At 49.5% G+C, this 20,103-nt stretch overlaps 6 protein-coding genes across 6 annotated transcripts; 3 read left to right on the top strand and 3 right to left on the bottom strand.

The window, feature by feature from the left end:
* Positions 1 to 30: 30 nt before the first annotated feature.
* On the bottom strand, positions 31 to 2,282 carry BCR38DRAFT_470691 (uncharacterized protein; the record flags this gene model as incomplete). The annotated part of the gene is made up of 3 exons (XM_040862842.1): positions 1,519 to 2,282; positions 770 to 1,447; positions 31 to 666 (listed from the first exon to the last, which is right to left on the bottom strand). Exons 1-3 carry the CDS (start codon positions 1,837 to 1,839, stop codon positions 31 to 33), a joined length of 1,635 nt encoding a protein of 544 aa, XP_040721413.1. The 5' UTR covers positions 1,840 to 2,282.
* BCR38DRAFT_470690 (uncharacterized protein) lies at positions 2,270 to 3,633 on the top strand (the record flags this gene model as incomplete). Its single annotated transcript, XM_040862841.1, has 4 exons — positions 2,270 to 2,892; positions 2,966 to 3,061; positions 3,155 to 3,362; positions 3,412 to 3,633. Exons 1-4 carry the CDS (start codon positions 2,747 to 2,749, stop codon positions 3,631 to 3,633), a joined length of 672 nt encoding a protein of 223 aa, XP_040721412.1. The 5' UTR covers positions 2,270 to 2,746.
* Positions 3,634 to 5,895: 2,262 nt separating this feature from the next.
* Positions 5,896 to 8,147, bottom strand: BCR38DRAFT_493513 (uncharacterized protein). Its single transcript, XM_040864704.1, has 4 exons — positions 7,356 to 8,147; positions 6,602 to 7,309; positions 6,334 to 6,472; positions 5,896 to 6,278 (listed from the first exon to the last, which is right to left on the bottom strand). The coding sequence occupies exons 1-4, from the start codon at positions 8,097 to 8,099 to the stop codon at positions 5,959 to 5,961; spliced, it is 1,911 nt and encodes a 636-aa protein (XP_040721411.1). The 5' UTR covers positions 8,100 to 8,147; the 3' UTR covers positions 5,896 to 5,958.
* Positions 8,148 to 9,188: 1,041 nt separating this feature from the next.
* Positions 9,189 to 9,815, top strand: BCR38DRAFT_404855 (uncharacterized protein; the record flags this gene model as incomplete). The annotated part of the gene is made up of 2 exons (XM_040857894.1): positions 9,189 to 9,413; positions 9,531 to 9,815. 2 exons carry the CDS (start codon positions 9,189 to 9,191, stop codon positions 9,813 to 9,815), a joined length of 510 nt encoding a protein of 169 aa, XP_040721410.1.
* Positions 9,816 to 11,473: 1,658 nt separating this feature from the next.
* BCR38DRAFT_418149 (uncharacterized protein) lies at positions 11,474 to 13,769 on the top strand. Its single transcript, XM_040859200.1, has 3 exons — positions 11,474 to 11,647; positions 11,758 to 11,933; positions 11,998 to 13,769. The coding sequence occupies exons 2-3, from the start codon at positions 11,797 to 11,799 to the stop codon at positions 13,397 to 13,399; spliced, it is 1,539 nt and encodes a 512-aa protein (XP_040721409.1). The 5' UTR covers positions 11,474 to 11,647; positions 11,758 to 11,796; the 3' UTR covers positions 13,400 to 13,769.
* Positions 13,770 to 16,510: 2,741 nt separating this feature from the next.
* On the bottom strand, positions 16,511 to 19,568 carry BCR38DRAFT_480295 (uncharacterized protein; the record flags this gene model as incomplete). Its single annotated transcript, XM_040863258.1, has 3 exons — positions 16,511 to 17,218; positions 17,273 to 17,323; positions 18,489 to 19,568. The coding sequence occupies 3 exons, from the start codon at positions 19,566 to 19,568 to the stop codon at positions 16,511 to 16,513; spliced, it is 1,839 nt and encodes a 612-aa protein (XP_040721408.1).
* Between the last annotated feature and the right edge of the window lie 535 nt (positions 19,569 to 20,103).

Here is a 20,103-nt window from a genome sequence, read left to right as displayed (position 1 = left end):
CGGCGGGTGCGTCGCCAAGGACGTCTCGGGCTATTCGGCGAGGCCCGAGAGATGTGCCACGCCGCCTTTGGAGATGAAATGAATTGGTATCGGTGTTTTATAACCGTTCTCGTTCTTGTTGTTGCCGAAAATCAAGGCCATGCGGACCAGCTCCTGCGTTGAGGCGACGTTGGGCCCGCGCAGGCTGCCGTAGTTTTGGAGGTGCGACACGGTGGCACCGTTGTGGATGATGATGTCGGTCTCGGCCAGCACGGCGGCGGCTTCGAGATTGGACATGTCTAGTAAGGAGAGGGACAGATCACCGGCGTGGGGGATGATGGTGGGAGGAGAGAGAGAGAGAGTGGCCGGTTGTTGCGAATGGCGACGCAGTGAATGCGTGAGACGTGGAGACTGGAGGCGAGGTGCCGGAGTATACCACTGCCTAGGAAGCCGGTTGCGCCTGTTAGTACGACGATGATGGAGCCTTTGGGTTTGGTGATGGTGGTGGCAGCGACTTTGGTTTGTTTGAGATCGTTCAGACGGGACAGTATGTCCTGGACAGGGCGTCTCTTCTTCCCAGTCGATGGCCTGCTTGTGCGTGTACTCGTGCTTGTTTTCTGTGGTAGAAGTAAGAGTGGGAGTAGTTTTATTGGAAATATGCGCAGCTAGATCTCCGAGAGTACTCGACTGGAATAATTGGATCACAGGTATGTTGGCACGAAAAACATTGCGAATTGCGGTACGCAGCTGCAATTTCGACACCAACATCGGAAAGCACAGTCTGCCACACTTCCTTGAGTTGGCGTTCCGTCTTGTTCAGAACCTCGTTTGCTCCCGTGTCGACAGCGCCTGAGATTTGGGGCAAGGCCAACGCCTGTAAGACCTTCGTATCGAGCTTTCCCCGTCCGGTGACTGGGAGGCTGACAATGGGCACAGCAAGCGCGGGTCGCATGTACATCGGCAATGGCAGTGCCTGTATCATCTGCCCAAGATAGTCCTGGACCTGGTGATCACCCCTTTCCTGTCCAAGTGACTTCTGCAGCGGATACCCACTAGCAAACACAACAAAGGCAACGAGGAACTGTCCCGGTCCTGTGCCCCTGACCACTACCGCGCTATCGACAATGGCACCGGCAGAAGCTTTGACCAGAGCACTGGAAGTTTCCGGTAGTTCGATGCGGATGCCGCGTATCTTGACCTGGTTGTCGCCGTCGGTGCAGCCCAGGATTTGAAAACTTCCATCTTGCATCATTCGTCCCTTGTCGCCCGTCAAATAGAGCCAACCCCATACGGACTTGTCCGAAGGTGGGGAAACAGTGTCGGAGATGAATTTGGCCTTCATGAGTTCCGGCTGGCGTAGATAGCCTGACGCTACGCTAGGCCCTGCGAGGGCTACCTGCCCGGGAAATCCAGGAGTGACAGCTTGATTCTTCTTGTCCACGATATACACTGCATAACCGGGTATTGCCTTTGAATCCAGTGTCAGCTCTTTCTACATCTCATTACTAGGACTTGTATGCAAGTGAAAGAAGAACGTACCTGTCCGACACTAATATTTCCACCCCCAGTCGCTGCTACACCCCGATAATCCACCTCGCCCACAGTTGCAATAATGGTCTCCTCAGTCGGGCCATACGGATTCAGAATCGTCAAGCTCTCCAGCCCCAATCCAGCAAACGGATCCTCCAACTGCAATGTAAATGCCTCGCCACCACACATGGCCAGCCACCAGGACGCACAACTCCTGATCGTGTCTCCACCATGTTGAATCAAGGCCCCCATTTCCGAAACCATGCAAAATGGTAACACCTGCCAAACAAGTCTGCGGCGTGCTAATGAACTTCGAGCCGTTATCTTCATACCTCACCCAAACTCGAACCCCCCCCCTAGCAATTGCTTATATACTAGTCGCTTGAGCCAACCTTTGCTCTCATAGTGACTCCAGAGCCAATATGAGGTACGTTTGTGTCGAACATGTTACCTAAACCCATTGGAAACCATTAGCTAGACCAGGATGCTGAGTACAAATCCGAAGCCACGAGTCGTGGGGTTCAGGGTAGGTGCATGGATGATGCCATAGTGTGATGTTGCGACCAGTTCTGTGACATGTATTTAGTACGTATTTAGTGCGTTTAGTGTAGTCGCAAGCCTGCAGGAAGGAAAATCGGACCGTTACCCTCATCCTGCAATGTGACACACCACGATGAATCCGGGGGCAGTCAGTTTACTGCCGGGCTTCGCAAACTCGAGTATTCAGATGTGCTGTAAAGAATTCTTTCAGCATCATGAACTGCCTCATAAAGATACGCTCGTGAAGATCGCCAGCGAGGTACGCCGCAACCACATCCACCTGCACTATATGCCATCCCCGAATTGCAGCTAATGCGAAGAGAACCCTCCACAACATAGCTCTAGAGGTTGACGCCACGGTCTCAGTGTAATCAATGCCCTCCTTTTGTGTGAACCCTTGGTCCACGATACGGGCCTTGAATTCAGTACCCATTTGGCGCCGACGATGTGCCTATAGCTTGCAATGTCCTTTGATACGAAGACGAAGGTACTGCGTTCAAGGTTCCGTAGGATCTCAATGAAAATAGCCTTGATCCATTCAGGGGCTTGAGGGCGCAGCTAGATAATCTTGCGGCAGCAAGTCGAGTGATCGGACGAGGTGTGTTCGTATGTATTGTCTAAGACCCCTTGGCGTTTCCTGGATCCAATTCTTGTAGGGTCCGTTTAATTAAGGGAACGTTACTGAGATTGTCCCACAATGCAGGCGGCGATTAGGTTGGGTGAACGAGCTTCAGTTTCTTCGACTTCTTCGACGCGTGCTGGTGGACATCGCTTGGCAGGGATAAGGGTTTCGTCGCTTGTCGACGCTTACGCGAGATCGGAGGCGATGGCGCTGGCATACAGGTGAGTGCGAGAGTGATACCTAGAGTATTATGAAGAATGGGTACAATTATATATTGATGTGGAGCTTGTATAGCCAGGAGCGGAAGAGCGCGCAATGTTGTTCCGGCGGACACAGAAGCCCCATCCTCGGAAACTCGACGACCTCTTGTGTTTGCACGATGAAGGGCAGGTTGGTTCTCGAGACGAGATAAAATTGTCTGGTCAGGAATGGATGGTGGTGTGGTACCCTTGGTGAAATGTGACGAGAAACCCCCTTTGTTAGTATTTGTCTCGGCCCGGCATCCGTGGCGACCACCAAGCAAGTTCCATCCCATGGTGGTTCATGCTTTCCCTTCGAAATCGACCGCGTTGACAATGTTGCCAGTATTGCCCTCCTCCTGCTCGTGGTCGACGATACTGGTCAACTGGCTAAGGGCCGCCACCAGGGATGGAACCAGAGACAGCGAAAGCAATGGTGGGCTCCAAGGCTTGTGCGTGACAGTTTTAAACAGAGTGAGCTGCCACCAGGATAGCGTATAGCTGGTAGTCCGAAAGGGCAAGCTTCAAACCAACGGACCTATATTCCTTGATAGCTTCGGGACATTGGAATATGCGTTACGTGCTCTTCTTCCAATCTATCGCAGAGATACTGCGATTGGCGGACTGTCTGCCGGCGTCTTCAACCAGCTCTCGGCGGTCCCCTTCACCGGCGTCGGCATCGTCGTCTTATTCAACACTTTTGGCACCGGCAACGTGAGGTAGAGGCGAAGGCGTATTACCGTCGTTACTGCACTGCCGAGCAGGTTTATGACGTCAATATGTTCTGCCCGCTTGCCGTTGGTGGCGGGCAACTTACCCAGGCTCGGTTCAGGCGGCCGTTGTCTTGCCGGTGTCGACTGGTGGCATGGAGAGTCTGAGAGGCAGGCGCACGGGATATGGGGTCGCTTCTAGGTTACGAGGACATGTGACCGAAAGTCCGTCCATCCCTCCAAGCCACGTCGGTACTAAGTTTCTCTTAGGACCCACTACACGTCTGTAATACATACCTGCCGACTTGGTCAATCGCACACCCAGCCCAACTACCAGCCCTTTACCTTCAGTGCTGCGGAGGCGTTCCGTCTCAGTCCATTCATATGCCTGGTTGACCGCGCTTGTACGTAGCAGATAGAGAACCTGCAGGTCAATGCACTGCTGACAGAACTCCCCAATGAGAGTTGTGATCCCGGCTGCACATTTTCTGTCTATTGGCTTTGTTCGCTCGGCACGATATGCTCGGAAAGCTCGGCTTCCTCCTGCTCCACAAACATGACTTCATTCTTGATGGGCAGATCAAGCTCGAGACATTCTCATTAGTGCTTCGCTGGAGGCCTGCCTGGCCGTGACGCAAGCCGGGTGGCTTCATTTGAAATCCAACGGCTTTAACAATCAAGCTTGGATCTATACGGCCCTAGTAACTCTGTTTTCATTAGTGCTTTTCCGAAAGTATGCCTTGCCATGGCATCCACCTCATGGATAGCTTCCGGGAAAGTCGTGCGTTCACTTCACAGGTCAGGCATCACTTACCCGGATTCTTGAGTCCCTGTCCGTTACTCACCCTCTGCCAAGATAACTTCCCAGGAAGTCATGAGGCTCAGCTTTAAGGGATAGTATTTACCTCGATACGCGTGAACGGATTTTTTGAAAGTCAGACGTTCATCTAACGATATCGTCGCTTGACAGAATCCTTATAGCCCCTGCCTGCTATACTCTCTTATGATAACTTCCTAGGAAGTCATCCTGCGCCTTCCTTGTGAGTCACTCTACCCTCGCGCCCCTGTTGGAAGAAAAGCCGGTGCAACGTTGCAGATAGAGGCTAGCCGCGCTAGTAGCGAAAGAGGCGGGGTTTCGCGGGGATCTATGATCTGATTGTAAGGAAAATCTGACCAAAAGAGACCGGCAGAAGAATCAACGCTAGCTTACCACGTATCTCATCCTGTTACCAGCTTACTCGCTCGCCGCAAGCTCCCTAGGTCTGAGCGGCTTGTTACTATACGGTAACGCTTCCATAAATATTCGTTGTGCAGACATACCTTAGTATATCGCAATCCGAGACGAAGTACAATCACCTAGTAGCTAAATAGCACAAAGCTCCTTCGCCTGGTGCATACCCGGCCGTCGTCCATAAGGTCGACGACATAGGGCCCTACTCTTCTAATAGCTAGGAGATTGTCCAGAGTCATTCTTTCGGCGGTCTTGATCTTCCGCTAGCTGGCCGGAGGAACAGGGTTTCGGCGGGAGGGTAGCTTAGATAAGATACTAATCTCCTACCAGCTGTCGTTAACTCGCTCGCTCGAGGTTCGGGTAAAGATGTAGATTAAGCTGTACGCAGGTTTATGTAGCGAATTGTCTGATTAATAGGTACGTGTTCTATAATAAATAACTGTCTACCCCGGCGCCGCGCTTCTACCTCCCGTCAATACCGGTCATAATGCGCGAATCTGTCAAGTAGTAGTAGTCACGTCTGAAGACGACGATTCTGAGTAGTCTTACTTGATTTAATGTGGTTGGCGTTGGTACGAGTATTATTTGAGGTGAAGGGTCTGGTGGGGTGTGTCGCTCACTATGCAAATAGGTAGTACTGTTAATAGCAAGAAGTATTTGAAACTGAGGCAGTATAGAAGTGATACAGTGCTGGTTAAGGCACTGAGGTCCAATTGACTAAAAGCTTGTGGATCCTGTAGGCTTAATGGCACTTTGTGATTGGCTGCCTAGGACTCACATGTAGACATATTAATATTCCTCCAGGATTCGCAGATAGATTCTCTCCTTCTGATGGACAACTAGGATTCCATCACACAACTGATTTGACCACTATTATTATGGTGGTTTGAGGCCCGTAAGGTTAATCAACCGACTTAGGACACATAAGCTTTCACCAACTTGTGAATTGGTTAGTTAGACTAAAAACAGAAATGGCATCTAAGGCAGGGCTGATGCGCAGCGCAATGGATTCGATTAACCAAATTCTCTATTTACCACCCAGCCCCCCTCCTCGCATTGTACTCCGCTATGTTGTCGTAAGCCTGTCGAATTTGCAGCGGTAACAATTCAACGAGTATTCGTACGTCGCTGGGCGCGAGATGGGTCGGATGCTTGATTGTTGGTTGTAGATGTTGTTGGAAAAGGATCTACCACATTATTGAGAGTCATCGCCGTTGGGTGAAAATTTGCCATACTGTTGGAAGTTGGTGCGGTTGAAGGAGGATTTGATGCATTGCCTGGCAAAGCAGAATGGATACCCGCTGTTGTCGGTGACGCGGGTGTTACAGTGGCAATGAGGGGAGCCAGCTGCTGTAACTGTATACCCTGGGCTGATGCCTTCTTTCGGGAGTGCCAGAACGGAATTGTCGGGATTCTAGAGTACCATGCTGATCGTGGTTATAGTCAGACGGAGCCCAGCCGGCTATGGATAATGGTACTCACATTTTGGTATTTTTTTTGTAATAATCTGTACAAAAGCAATGAAAACCGAGGTCCACAGAAAGAGCGACAACACTTGTCCGTATCCGACCGTTTCTTCCGTGTAGTAAGAGCCCATCGCTCGCTGTTGATAATATCGCCACTGAGCCAGACAAGCAAGCCCCAACCGCATATTGAGCCAACAAAAGAGACAAAAAATTGACCTGGCACAGAGTAGGATCGTTTCCTTAGTTCTGGCCATCCACGCAGTGCGGAAAACAATATGTCGTACCCATATAATCTTGGTAAGAAGGATGAAAAGCAAAATCCCTAAGCAGTATCCAAAAATCTCGACAAAAACGGTAGCAAAAAGATACTCATCACCAAAAAGCACAGGTTGTGTGTAAAACATGCCCCAGATCAAACAAGACGATACTGTAAAAGGCTGAGGAGGAATGCTGACACCAAATTCATTAAAGAATTCTGTGGCGCCTATAGAGTTGATAATCTGAACATACTTCAGTTCCACACCAAGGGTCCCGATACCGAATATGAGCTTGTCAGTCCTCTCATCTGAAAAAGCCCCAAGGTCAGTGTCATATTGGCCTACTTTACCGCTAACAAAAGTGAGCAGCAGAAGACAGATGATCAGGGTGACCCATAGAGTGGGTCTTTGATCAAACCCACGACGGGGAATTGCAGCAACGGCGAGAATTGCGCTGGCTGAAAAATAACAGGCTAGTTGCGTGATCAAGCCGTTATATACGATCGTTTCATGAGAGCCGACTGCCAAAAGCGCAACAGTGAGTGACAACAGAAATACGATTCCATTATCGAGGAACGTATCTGTTGCTTGAGCAAAATCTTCCCGCAGAGTATCGGCGCTTGCTGTGGTGTTCGAACCGAGTTTCCGATAACGCCAGTTATGCCAGCAAGTCTGAACGATTATAAATGAAGCGAGCAAAGCTTCGAGGATATAGGAGATAAACATCTGACAAATCTGTTAGTAAGCATATATTAGAAGATGGAGGAATGGGCAGTCTTACCCCAATACCAGCGATGTCTGGGTTTCCCGACGAATTCAGTGTTGCACAGACAGACTGATAGCAATCTTTTTTCTGTGTGTATATTTCCGCTGTCGTCGATACGTTCTGAGCTTTATACCATCCCCAGAAAGTCTGAATTGAGATATTATGGTACTGGGCTGGTAAGGAAGCATAAGCCGCCATAACATTCATTGTTTCATCAATGGATTCATGACCTGGATATGCCCAGTATTGAAGCTGAATATCGCAGTCCTGGTTGGTAGGTACCAGCTGTACATCGGCCGCAAGCTGATGCGAAAGGCAATAATACTCAATGACCGGTCGGGTTATGTTAAGCACGCCATTGGCCACGTTGTTCTCTAGGGTTGTCGAATTTGCCATGAGATTGTACAAACTTGCTATTTCGGAGTCGGTCACTTTTGTGACGAGCTCTGGCGCAGCCAGCCGCAGGAAATCGATGTTGATGGTTTCATTGCCGTACCCAAAGCTGGCATTCTCGTTTGATCCCAACTGGCTGTGGGCATACCAGGATGATGCCAAATTGCAGTCTTGAGTAAGATTTCCAGCCGAAAGAAGGAATTTGAGCAGTGCGTATCCATAGGGAAACGATGAGATTGTGAGATTCTCAGGGAAGGTATATTCGACAGGGAGAATGCCATAACGGAACTGATCGACGTAATATGGGTAAAACACGTTTGCGTTGTTGGAGTAATACAGGCTTGAAAGTATTGATGTATCCGCCATTTCGTAACAGTCGTTATTGGTGAGTATTTCTTTGTCTTTACCTTTGTCGCGAAAGCGTGTAAGTCACATTGAGCCACCAGGCTTCAAGTAGAGCTTCACTTTCAGTCCTCCTGGTGGGGGGCTAAAACGTGGTGCCTTTGAGATTTAACAAGAGGAGCAAAGAACAAAAAGCTTCTCCCGGAAATCCAAACCACAGGGCCATCAGGCGAGTTATACAGCCTTCAATCTCGTACTCGATGCCCCCTTGAATGTATGTACTTAGGTGCCCAGGCATAGGTGTGGCATTAAGTATGTAGAACGTTTGGTATGCGGTACGGAATTTGTCAACCTTGAACTCCCACATGCTGTAGCTTCTCCAAGATTGATAAGCCTCATTATTGAAAGCGCTGCATTAGCATAAGCGTATGCCATTTTCGATATAACCTAGAATAGGAAGGTGTTATCGAGAATGCCGTGTAAAACGGGCATTGATCCTACAGAGCCTCGGCGGCAATCCGCCTATCTAAATCTATAAATACGTATCATATTATCAGGCAGAAGTTTTGGGAGTGGGCCAACTCACGCAAGGGGAAGTGATAGACCTGTACAACTCACGATACATTTATGGCCCCCAGTCAACCACCGTACCCACTGTTAATAACAACCCATAACTACTAGCTCACAAAAGCTCCTGATGGACGGAGGTACCCAACAAAGCATGAGCGCACTGTTGGCTTGTGACGTGTGCAGCCAGCCACCTATGTTAGGAACTTAGAAAACTAACACCTTTCTCGATTGATCACGATCACTTCCAGCTGATATTTTAGGCTGATATGTAATACATATTGTATTATGATCTTCATGCACTCTAGATTCTACGCCCTGGCCCAGTATCCTAAAGTGCTTGAGTATTTCACCAATACTCAGTTACACTTGGAGCAAGTGGGTGCACGGTGAAAAGCACATTGCCCAGAGCCGCATTAAGTGTTTCTCAAGTGACATAAATACACTCATAGTAACTATGCGTTCGTGTTCAAGTGTTCTCGGGTTAAGTTCACAACCACTTCCGCACCAAGCAAATTCTGCCAATTTCAGACTGCTCTGGTCAACATGGGTTCGAATTCACTAGACTGTCTCGCTGGTTACCAGCCGTACCAGATATTCTCCCCAACTGCTTCCGATGTTTGGTTTCTCGGGGAAAATGTCACAATCGCCTGGTTTGGAGGAAAAACACCAGTAGACAACACCACAGAAGATAGTGTCGTCATTTTCATATTTGGCGTGGAAGATGGAGCGTCGAACGTTCCCTTATTGCGCAAGTGTATCTATACTTCAGTAAGCACCAAAGACAGACGCACGGAATATTGAAGCCGACAAATACTCCCAGAAGAATGGCATTTCCAGTACGGGCCCCCCCTGTGGGTGCCAATCGATTCATGCAACCATACCCAGGTGCAATTCAATTGGACTGTGCCACAGGACGTCAACTTCAACTCATCTTCGTTCACCTATTCTCTCGCCGTGACACGATCCCTCGACGCAAGCGACTCCGATTTGGGTGTTAGTCCCAAGTTTAGGATTAACAATGCAACCAACTTATCGAGTATCACGTGGCCTACGGCAACAACTTCTGCGCCGGGACCAAGCTCTACTAGTCTGTCAAGCGGTGCAGAGGTTGGCATCAACATTAGCGCTGCTATGGTCCTGGCTCTTGCGATGCTTGGATCTTGGTTCTGAGGACACATTCCTGACACGCTCGAGTGACCCCATAGGACTTATAGGTTCGAGCGGACTAGAAGGGTAGAGGGTAGGCCACCGTTGCCTCCTCTGTTGTGTCTTCTGGCAGTATAATAGGTGATCTACTTCCATAGCCTTCCCGCAGGAGCAGGTAAGAAGGGCTTCGGTGTGGTTGAACCGCTGGTGGTACTGTTCGAAGTCTCCGTTGTGACGAGGCAGAGGTACTGCAGGTACGAAGTAGAGTTCCGTTGTCAGTCTATCTCTGTTGTAAAATACTAAACTGAAGAAGAAAGAGAAGAGGTTCTAAGTACAAGTGCCCTGCTATCGTTGAAGCGATGAACGAGTGTATATTAGAGAATAAACTTTCCCCCTGGTTTCAGACTGGCCTCGTACTCGTGTCGGGGCCAAACATCAGCTGAAGGAATAACAGTACAGTGAACACCAAATAATTGCTGACATAATATATAACCACAGAGATTTAATATTAAAACATTTATTTATCGTATAAGAAACCGGGGCATATAGTCCCGACCAGACCCAACGGCCTTCTGTATATGGTTTTCATAAACTTCAAATCATCAACATGGCTGTGGATCCGAGTGTGGCTTGCCCTAAGCCCCACAGGTGTGGCCCTAGGCCCCACAAATGTGGAAATAAAGCCAACGCTGTTACCGCGTTACATAGAAACCTAGACTTATCATCAATCGATCCACGAATCAACAGATCTGACCACACAGCTGACTTGGCACGAATTCAATGAACTTGACATTCGTGCCATGAGTCCAGTGCGGTAGATCGACCAGGATACACATGGCAAGAGCAGTTCCAACAAAACTTATGTTTAAAAGTCGTCGTTGTTAAAGTAATAGCTCCTGTTGTGATGGGCCCACGTGTCTCACTTACAGCACTTTAAAGCCGTTGTCAGGCCTAGCGAGTATGTTGTGTAACACAAAATCGTCAGATCTTGAAAGCATATGCACATGTTACATCCAGCCTCGCCTGTAAGGATTTCCTGATGATACCCGTGTCTTCCCTCAGCCCGGTAAACGAGCATGCATGGGATTTTTGGTGACAAGTTGCAGCCTGCATGACAAGAATATGCCACTTGCATATCTCAATCAAATACTATGTCCATGTGATAGAGGAATTTTGGTGGCATGGTTGGGATTACGTGCCTGAGTATGATGGGACAAGGGGGAGCTTGCACATACATAATTACTGATATGACTCTCTCAGGCGGAATGTGTGACGTTCTTAGGCGATGCACCCAATCGGAGTAAGATACTTCAAATATCGACCTTTTTTGATTGGCCGCATCACTCTGACATACTTTTGACACGTACTCGCCGAGTGACCCCGGCGCAGTCCTGTACACCTTGGGTAAAATCATAGCTATGTATATCAAGGTTCCATCTGTAGTTATGCACCCTTCATAGTAGGAGCTGCGTAGGTCCTAGTGTGGATCTGAGTGTGGCTTGCCCTAAGCCCCACAGGTGTGGCCCTAGGCCCCACAAAAGTGGAAATAAAGCCAACGCTGTTACCGCGTTACATAGAAACCTAGACTTATCATCAATCAATCCACGAATCAACAGATCTGACCACACAGCTGACTTGGCACGAATTCAATGAACTTGACATTCGTGACATGAGTCCAGTGCGGTAGATCGACCAGGATACACACTAGAGGGTCTTGGACCTGTTACACTGCACACGACTTCCACTAGCATACAATAGTTCCCGTTACACTGCATACTTCCACTAGCGTACAAAAGTTCCCGTTATATTGCGATGATCTGGTTCACGATTTCGAGGCGCCGAACTGTAATTCTATTGTCAGTGAAACACAAAATCGGAGCTCTTCGCCTCCTACTTCGCCAACTCACTCGTCTGACTGTCACGGCTAATGAAGATACCTACTAACGAAACCCTATGCTAATAATAGAGTACCTATACACCCTATTTACCCTTCTTGGCGAACATCATGCCAGAAAAGCGCTCTTGCTTAGTCACATCCCAAGACTGGGAGCGACACCGGACACGCATCACAAGTCTTTACGCTCTGCATACGCTACCAGAGCTAATGCAGATTATGCGCGATGAACACCAGTTTGTGGCTAGGTCAGAGCACCGACATTTGCGCACTGTAACCCATCTCAACCGTCGCTCACCACAATTTATATAGTCTGATGATGTATAAGAAACATCTTCGCAAATGGGGCGTCCAAAAGAACCTACGGTCTGATCAAGTCATTGAAGCTCTTCGCAAGCCTCACAAACACCAACTCAGTGGCCTTTCGAGTCTTCACACTGGATTGGTCGATCAAGGAAGGATCCGAGTCTATCTCAGTCGTGTTTCTGAGTCGAGGCGCCACCAGATTATCATGGCCATTTATGATGGCTCCTTGAGGGAGCACTCTACGCCATCACCCAACTTGGTGATGATCAAACCCACAGCCACCGAACGATACTTCTACCATATACAGGACTATGTCACGGGAACATTCGGCTCTGGGGCGTGGTCGAAAATCTGGACTTCCGAGCCTAGCTTATACGGGAAAAACTTTGAGTCAATTGATCTAGCATTAACGGCGAAGAATGCCTTCGTCCAGGGTCACATGCGGGAAGCCTTCCGGATCATCGATTTCTCCTTCGAGCGGCTGAAGTACTGCATGGAACTGCAAACAGCGGACATTTTGACAGACTTCCACTGCTCGGCATTGATTTCTTACAGCTTCTGTCCAGAGCTTGCCCATAAATGGGCGATTTATATCGGAGACTTGTCCCGAATGATTTACGACTCGGATAGCCGCCCGCGGTATATAACGACTTGGATCGAGCAAATACGCAGATTGAGCCTGGAAGACTGGATCCACTTATCTCTCCGAGTCATCAATCTCTATATCAAGACTTTATCCGATCACATGGACACTGGCAGCACACTAAATTCGAATATTGTTCGGGCCGGAGCAATGCTATTGTCCCGATTCCGCGGTACGAAAGTCGCGGTTATCTCCCAAAATGAGCTTGCCAGCATGGGACGCTTGACGTTCGACGGTTTTGGTCGCACAAACCTGGCGGACCCCTTCGCAAAGTTCACGTTCGCCAGTGTCCTGTTCGACGAGAGAAAATACAACGAAGCACAACAGCTAGCTATGGAGATCTTGCAATCAAATCAAATCGAAAAGTACCGTGAAGTAACCGGATTTTGTTACAGGTTATTGTTTCTCATTGCGAAAAAAACCGGAAAACCGGAAGACGCAATGCTCGCGGCTCAGCAGTCCACCTCATTTTGCAGAGCTCATCTTGGTTTTGACAATGAGTTGACGACCGATGCTTTCAATGATATGCAAGAGGAGTTGTGCAGTAGAGGCGAGGCGATAGAAGCAGAAGACTGTCGACAGCTTGCCAGTGGCATATTGAATAGGATGTGCGACCGCCTAGACCGGCTAGCCCTTGCGATGAATCGCACCTCGGATACCAATGACGCACATGACACCTTGGGGCGCTCCTCTCAGATACTGGCCAGCAACATTCTAGAGACTTGGAGGCAGGGCATTAAATCTCTCTCCGTGAATCACGATTGATCCACTAGATGGATCCATCCTCCATTACACCAATTACATCGGTCCTCATATTTTGATCCACCAATCCATATGTATCCTTGGTGGATTCGCAGGTAGGGGTTGGCCCGATTAGGAAAAGGTGAGGCTGGAGTAGGATTTACTTTTGGTGTTTTAGATGAGGGGGACTCTTGGTGATCGACGGATACCAGGTACTTGGTAATATATAGGATTCCTTACCTGTAATTGGGACCTGGTATCTAGATATGACGGCCGGTGTCACCATGTCACGAAACCCACTGTAGACCCTTTGGAGCACTAGCTATCTGATGGCGGGAGTGAAGAACCTCAGATACGAGCTAGCCTATTTTAGTTTCTCTTTCCTTCCTTGTCGAGAATCGTTAAGTCAATACAGTGCATTAGAGTGTCTTGACTCTTTAATTGTGCCCACCGTGACACTAGACAGCATCCTTGTTTTCTTAGTGTTTTTTCTTAGCAAGCTAACCGACCATCATCAGATTTCTCACCCTTTTAAACCACCATATTACCATGTCGCCAAGATGCCAGAAACACCAAAAAATCGCCCAGTTGTTCGCCAGCTTGATTCCCAGCTGCCGCTGATAACTGATGAAGCTGCTGAAGCAATTTTATCCCGCCAATTCGGTGGTTTTATCTTCTCAGAAGCCAAGGGAAGTCATCGCCATTGGTGCTGGCAATATGGATACGATATCTCGAGTGGCACAGAGCGCCGTCTTTCTTGCAAGCAGTGTATCCTAACAAGGAAATCACGTATCGAGAGCTTTATTCACAGTGGTCTACAGAATGTGACAAAGCATATGTACGAAGACCACCATATTTCTGCACCAGAGGGTCAGCAGAAGTCCAAGGTGCAACTGGTTGGGGAAGCAAGGCAGCAGAATCGGCCATATAACCCACAACAGTCCATTTTGAAGCGCTTCTCACTGAACGCTGACGACCCTGCTGATCAAAGGCTCGCGAATAACCTCATCAAGAGCTTCGACAAAGCTCAATTTCACCGCCTTCTCATCGAATGGATCATCGAACATGCCCTTTGCAACCGCGAAGCAACAGAGGTTACGGGCTATTTTTGAGTATCTGAATCCATCAGTTAGGGTTCAAAAAGCTCGCCTCTCGCCCAGCACCGTGAGGAAGAAGATATTGGACCAATTCAAGCTTCACAGAGGCACCGTGATTAAGACCCTCGCTGCCGCCACCGGACTCATCCATATAGCCTTCGACGGCTGGACGGCGCCAAATCAACTCTCTTTATATGGCATAACTTGTTTTTTTTTCGAGGCGAGGAAAACAGGCCTTGCAAGATAACTCGTGGGATACCAGAAATCGGGCGCCATCTAAGCAAGGTCGTTGGTACTGAGGATAAGCTCGGCTATGTCGTGCTTGATAACGCTTCGAATAATGATACAGCTATGAAGACCCTCGGAGACCTCGTAGGGTTTGTTACGTCTCCCATTAGCGTGACTGCCTGGTAAGCGGGACAGACGACAATGCTCTGTGCCCTGGGACGCACCATTGTGAAAACGTCAGCGTAGATCTTAGATTCTAGATCTTCAGTCACTGCAGGGCTCTGCCATGCAGGTAGTTGAACCGAGATAACGCGGCCAGGACTGGGACAGTAGGGATAGCTAATAGCTTAGAGCCGCAGCTTACAAATATAACAACAACAACAACAACAAATAGATCTTCAGTCCCAAAATACCATGATGTCATAAGGTATACCAGAGCATTGTCTCAAGTGCCAAATGACAAACGTGACAGGGTTCTTTAGCCCTGATCGTCGTGGTCGCTGTATCGGCCACACGATAAACCTTGCAGCCAAGGCCTTGTTATTTGGCCACGAAGCTGATGCCTTTGAGCTCGGCAGATAGAAGTCTCTTGAACACCTCAGTTCTTGGAATTGAATTCCGTTGCACCCTAATCGTAGTCACCTTCCCTGGCACACAGCCTGCACCAACATTTTACATGTGCGCCGCTTTCTAACGCCTGCGCTTTCATCCCACCGTCCCAAAAATCACCTGACTTTATGCCTTGAGGAACGAGATTTATGTGAAGGTCAAAAAAAGATGTTTTTTTTTCTTTCTCTATGATGGTTACTTCTGGTTTGAGGCGGGATTTTGTAGCCCTGTAATTGGCCGTACCTTCCCACCTGAACGAAAGGTGTTATGCGCCGCTTTCTAACGCGCGCTTTTCACCCTACGATCCAAAAATCACGTGACCTTTTGCCTCTTTCGGCCACATCCCTCACATGACCTTCGCGCTTCTCGCGCCTCTCTGGCCAAGAATAGTATAGATTCCCTCCTAGGCACGGCCAAGGGAGCTCGTTTGTTTTGTCAATGGGCGGAGGAGACCAATTTCTTTACTGAGATCTGCCCATCGCACTGAACAGGAATGTTAGATGAAGACAGTCCCCTGTAACATAGATTCGACTAGCATAGACCATGCCGGCACTGCGCCCGGCACGTCTCACGTGATGAGACGTTAAATTTCAATCAATCAATCAATCTCGCGCCTCTCTCGCGTCGTCCTCCCTCAGACCTCGCGTCGTCCTCTCTGACTCAAGTCGTCCCATCTCAGAACTCGCGTCTTCTCTCACACCGAGTTGGTCTGGTGGTCTGACTTCAACTCCATCTTTGCCTGCACCTCGCTTTCCTCCCCGGGTTGTTCGTGTTTTCGTGCAAGGTTAACATCTGCCCGCGCCCACCAACTCCTGTGTGTACGATATCAGATGAGAGCGTTACCGCGCGGAGTCGCGCTGTTATGGAAGGCAGTGGTCGTGCTCGTCGTCTTCTGTCAGACCTCACATCGTTCTCAGGCCCTTGAGTGCCATTTTTCGAGTGAAATAACAATATCAGATTGAACCAACTGCTGTGTGTACATAGTCCGGCTTGGCGCTGATATTTGATCTAGTCTTATGAACTCCACCATCCCTACTTGCATACCCCTTGGCAACCCTGGATTCGAATCCAAACCTTCTCCGCCCTTCGGTCTTACCACGCCTATGATTTCGCGGCTTCCATAGTCAACTCGCTGAGCACCTCCAGCCTCTGTTCCGCCGCGACCATGCTCTCGGGGATCTTGTTGGCAACCAAGTCCCTCTCATGCACTTCTGACAGCAGCATGATGCCGTCTAGTGTCGCGCAGCTCCAGCCCGATCTGCGCCAGCGTCCTGCCTTGTACTTTGCAGTCCTTGCAGGCGAAGGCTGCCGCGCAAGGTAGTCCCTTGCGGACGACGTTCGACTGCTGCCACGGCCGCTTCTTGTGGCGCTCGATTTTAGTGCTGATAAGCGTTACAAGCACCGTGCCCGACGCCATGCCCACGAAGTCAAAGTCTTTCGTCGTCTCTGACTCGAGAATGATTCCCGCCGGCGGGCCGAAGTGCAATATGATGTCGATGTCGACGTGGTAGCCCGGGCGCGCCTTGTCGACGATTACGTCCACCGCCGTGTATCCGGCGCCATTCACCACTTTTAGGCCCTGGTAGTTGTTTTGATTCACGACAACGGGCATACCCGGCACGGAGATGAAGATGGCCGGGACCGGAATCGCACTGTCGTCTCCCTGACTGAGCATTAGCAACACCTCTTCCTCCGTCGGGTCACTATCTTTCCACCTGTGATCTGATGGAAAGATCTGCAACACGGCCCCGCGCTGTCTTTGGAATGACAACGCCGCCTCCATGTTTAGGTTCCAACGGTTCTTATTCAGAGGCGTCACTACAGTTATGCCGCTTTCCCAAGGAATCCGCCTCCCTGCCCGGTAGCACCTGTTGTTTAGCATGTCCAAGTCGGCCTGGTCTTGCACGCCCTGACGCACCTGCCTTAGCAACCGCTGCAGTTCTGGGTCGCCGGCTGCACGTACCTGCTCCTTGAGCAACACGACGGTATTGAACTTCTTCCACAGGCCGTGTGCCTTGTCGTGTTGTTATCTTTGTTCCATTCTGAATATGCCTTACATGAACTTGGCCCAGAATCAAAATGGCCGCCACAACCACGAACCAAGCGCTCGTGTGATTTCATGGCATTTGCAGGCAATTCCTTTTAGCGCCTGCATTCCCACACTTGCTCTCATTTCCGTAAACCTCTGTTCCTCATCTTTGATAGTCTATTCAAATACCATTTCTTTAAGGCATCACTCCGAATCCTCACCGTGACACCTGAATTACGCCTCAGACCTCACTCGTAACAAAAGACGACCACAAACCTTGTAACTACTTACTTAGTTGAGCTCCTGATCTCATCTCTAATGTAGTTCAGTTGACCTTCTTATCTGATCTCTAATATGTTCCTTTTGAATCAAAGCTCGAATTCGATCCTCAAACCTAGTGAACCACAATGAAATGCGGACGGCCTTCCCGGCGAAATACAACGAACCATTTGTGAACAACGTTGATCCGAAGTTCATTTGCGGCTCCAACCGCTAACAATCCAACATAACTCATCTCTCCAAACACCCAACCATCTCCCAGAAACAAAAGCCTAAATTCCGTCTCAAACTTCAATAACATACAAATACACACAAATTGTTTACTCATGATGTTCAAAAAACCAACCATTGAAGGGAATACATGGGCTTAACGAGGATATGCCAAAACGAAGAGCACCAAACCATGTACATTAGCAGCAGTGCCCTCTAGACTTAGCGTCTCGGGGCCGAATAAATATAGAACTTTAGATAGAATACCTGCAGGTCAATGCACTACTAGCAGAGCTCACTAATAAGAGATGTTGCTCTGGCCGGCCCCTTATGCAGAGCTGACTGGCTCACCCAGGGCACGAGCTGCACATTTTCTGTATATTGGCGGAGCGGAATGAAGGAAAATTAGGCCAATAGAAGGCAATCAAGTTGTTCTTTGGCTTAGAGACAACCCTCCAGAGCTATTGAAGCAAGTATGAAGGATGCAGTAGCATGAGCATACCGCAAACCTACGCTAGCTTGCTTCGCGTCCATTTCAGGAGTGGTCAGCAGAGCTGATTTTGAGTTCAGTCTACCCTCGACGTCTGAAAGCACCATTCTGGTGAAGCAGATTAATCCCATCCTATGGGATAAAATAGTCTGTCGCAGCGTCTATCCTCACCTTGTAATCCCCTCCGTTTCGTACAGCCTCACCCATAGTCCTATCCAAAATTCCCTCAATTTCACCCATCCTATCCCTAGCCTTCTGCGCCTTATCCGGATCCCATAGCTCTCTCCAAAATTCCGTCGCCTCTCTCAGTCCCTCTTTTTCCTTAAACAAATCGTTGAACAAATCCAACGATGCCTGCCCCTCAAAGCACACCCCGTACATCCGGCACAACTTCTTATACTCGACCGCACAATCCACCGCCACCTCCTTGAACAACCACGCCCACATGTGTTCCCACGTCCTCCCCGCAATATAGTCACTCCATTCCGTCTCAAGCAACCATTCCATGCTCCTCTTATACTGGTCCCGCGGCCTGCTCCGCACCGCTTCCCGACTCACCGCGAACTGACTACAGCACGGGCCGGCCAAAATTTCGGGAGTTTGCACCTCCCGCCCGAAGTTGGCCCGGAACGCCTCCCCCATCCACGGCTCCTCTTGCTTCTCGCTCTCCTCGGGCGTCTTGGTCGTGTTGATCCACGCCGGACATGCCTGGTACCAACTCGCGCGCAAGTTAACGTAGCCCAGCTTCTGCGCTTCCGTCAAATCGAGCCGAGACAGCGAAAAGACCATGGACGAGCGCAGTGCCGCGTCAACGTGCCAGGCTGTTTCGTGTGCGTGGACCAGGATCGAGACGTCGGGGAGGGAGTCGTAGAAATCGTAGAAGTAGGTATGGTACATGAGGGCCTCGCGGCCTTTGGCGGCGGGCGGGTGGTACGTTGCGGAGGGGTCGTCGCTGATGTAGCGGATGAGGTTTAGGTTGGGGATGTGTTGGTGCAGTTTAGAGGTCCAGGAGATATCGTCTTTGCTGACGGTGGCGAGGACGAGGTTGACGGAGATATTGCCGGTGTTTGGGTTGGGAGGGTACTCGGTGGTAAAGTCAAGACGAGAGGTCGACGAGGAGGACGAAGGGTGTTGCAAGATGTGCTTGCGGATGGCAGGGAGGATATGGTATAGGTACATGAAGATGGAGGGCGCGAGGAGGAGCGCGAGGATGAGCATCCTCTGGCGAGGAGCTCGCGATGGCGAGATCATGGTGCATAGTCGGTTGGTCGTCGCATCTTGGGGTTTTGGAGTGGACTGGACATAGTGGATATGAAGACCGACTCAAGGAGGAGCCGCATCTCCTAGCCAGAACTGGGATCATCCCATGTCGCCCCTAAAACAGCTAGACCCAGCTCACTGGAGCTCACCAGCAGGGGCCTAGCTTGCGCTAATTGCCCTGTTCGGTAGTATCGGCACCCTTTGCAGGGTTTAACCAGCGAACAATAATAATGGAAATTGACTGTTCAGTACGACCAATAGTTGATATAAAATCTAGTTTCATTTTCTATTTCTTTGTCCACTGCCAGTCTTTCAACACCTTGACAACCTTGACTCAGCATACCTCCTACCATGAGAGTACGTGATCTTAACAGTGGGGTCAGCACCTTTCTTGAGTAACCATCTAACGACAGGCGCCCCCTTGGGACAAGCAGCCGCATAACACAGTGGTTTCTCATTGTGTGTATTTGGCGGGTGGTGATAAACACTAGCATTCATGGCATTTATATCCAGCCCGCGCTCAACA

The sequence above is a fragment of the Pseudomassariella vexata genome (genome assembly GCF_002105095.1).
Source record: "Pseudomassariella vexata strain CBS 129021 chromosome Unknown BCR38scaffold_1, whole genome shotgun sequence".
Classification (NCBI taxonomy): Eukaryota; Fungi; Ascomycota; class Sordariomycetes; order Amphisphaeriales; family Pseudomassariaceae; genus Pseudomassariella; species Pseudomassariella vexata.
The sequence above is the reverse complement of the archived record's forward strand: the minus strand, read 5'-3'. Positions and strand labels throughout refer to the sequence as shown.

Bases quoted from the DNA above. Each gene is read 5' to 3' on its own strand.
- BCR38DRAFT_493513 (XM_040864704.1), bottom strand. From the start codon at position 8,099: ATGGCGGATACATCAATACTTTCAAGCCTGTATTACTCCAACAACGCA. The intron at 7,310-7,355 runs GTAAGACTGCCC...GCTTACTAACAG, and splicing joins CAGACATCGCTGGTATTGGG to ATTTGTCAGATGTTTATCTC. The intron at 6,279-6,333 runs GTGAGTACCATT...AACCACGATCAG, and splicing joins TACAAAAAAAATACCAAAAT to CATGGTACTCTAGAATCCCG.
- BCR38DRAFT_418149 (XM_040859200.1), top strand. From the start codon at position 11,797: ATGCCAGAAAAGCGCTCTTGCTTAGTCACATCCCAAGACTGGGAGCGA. The intron at 11,934-11,997 runs GTCAGAGCACCG...CAATTTATATAG, and splicing joins GAACACCAGTTTGTGGCTAG to TCTGATGATGTATAAGAAAC.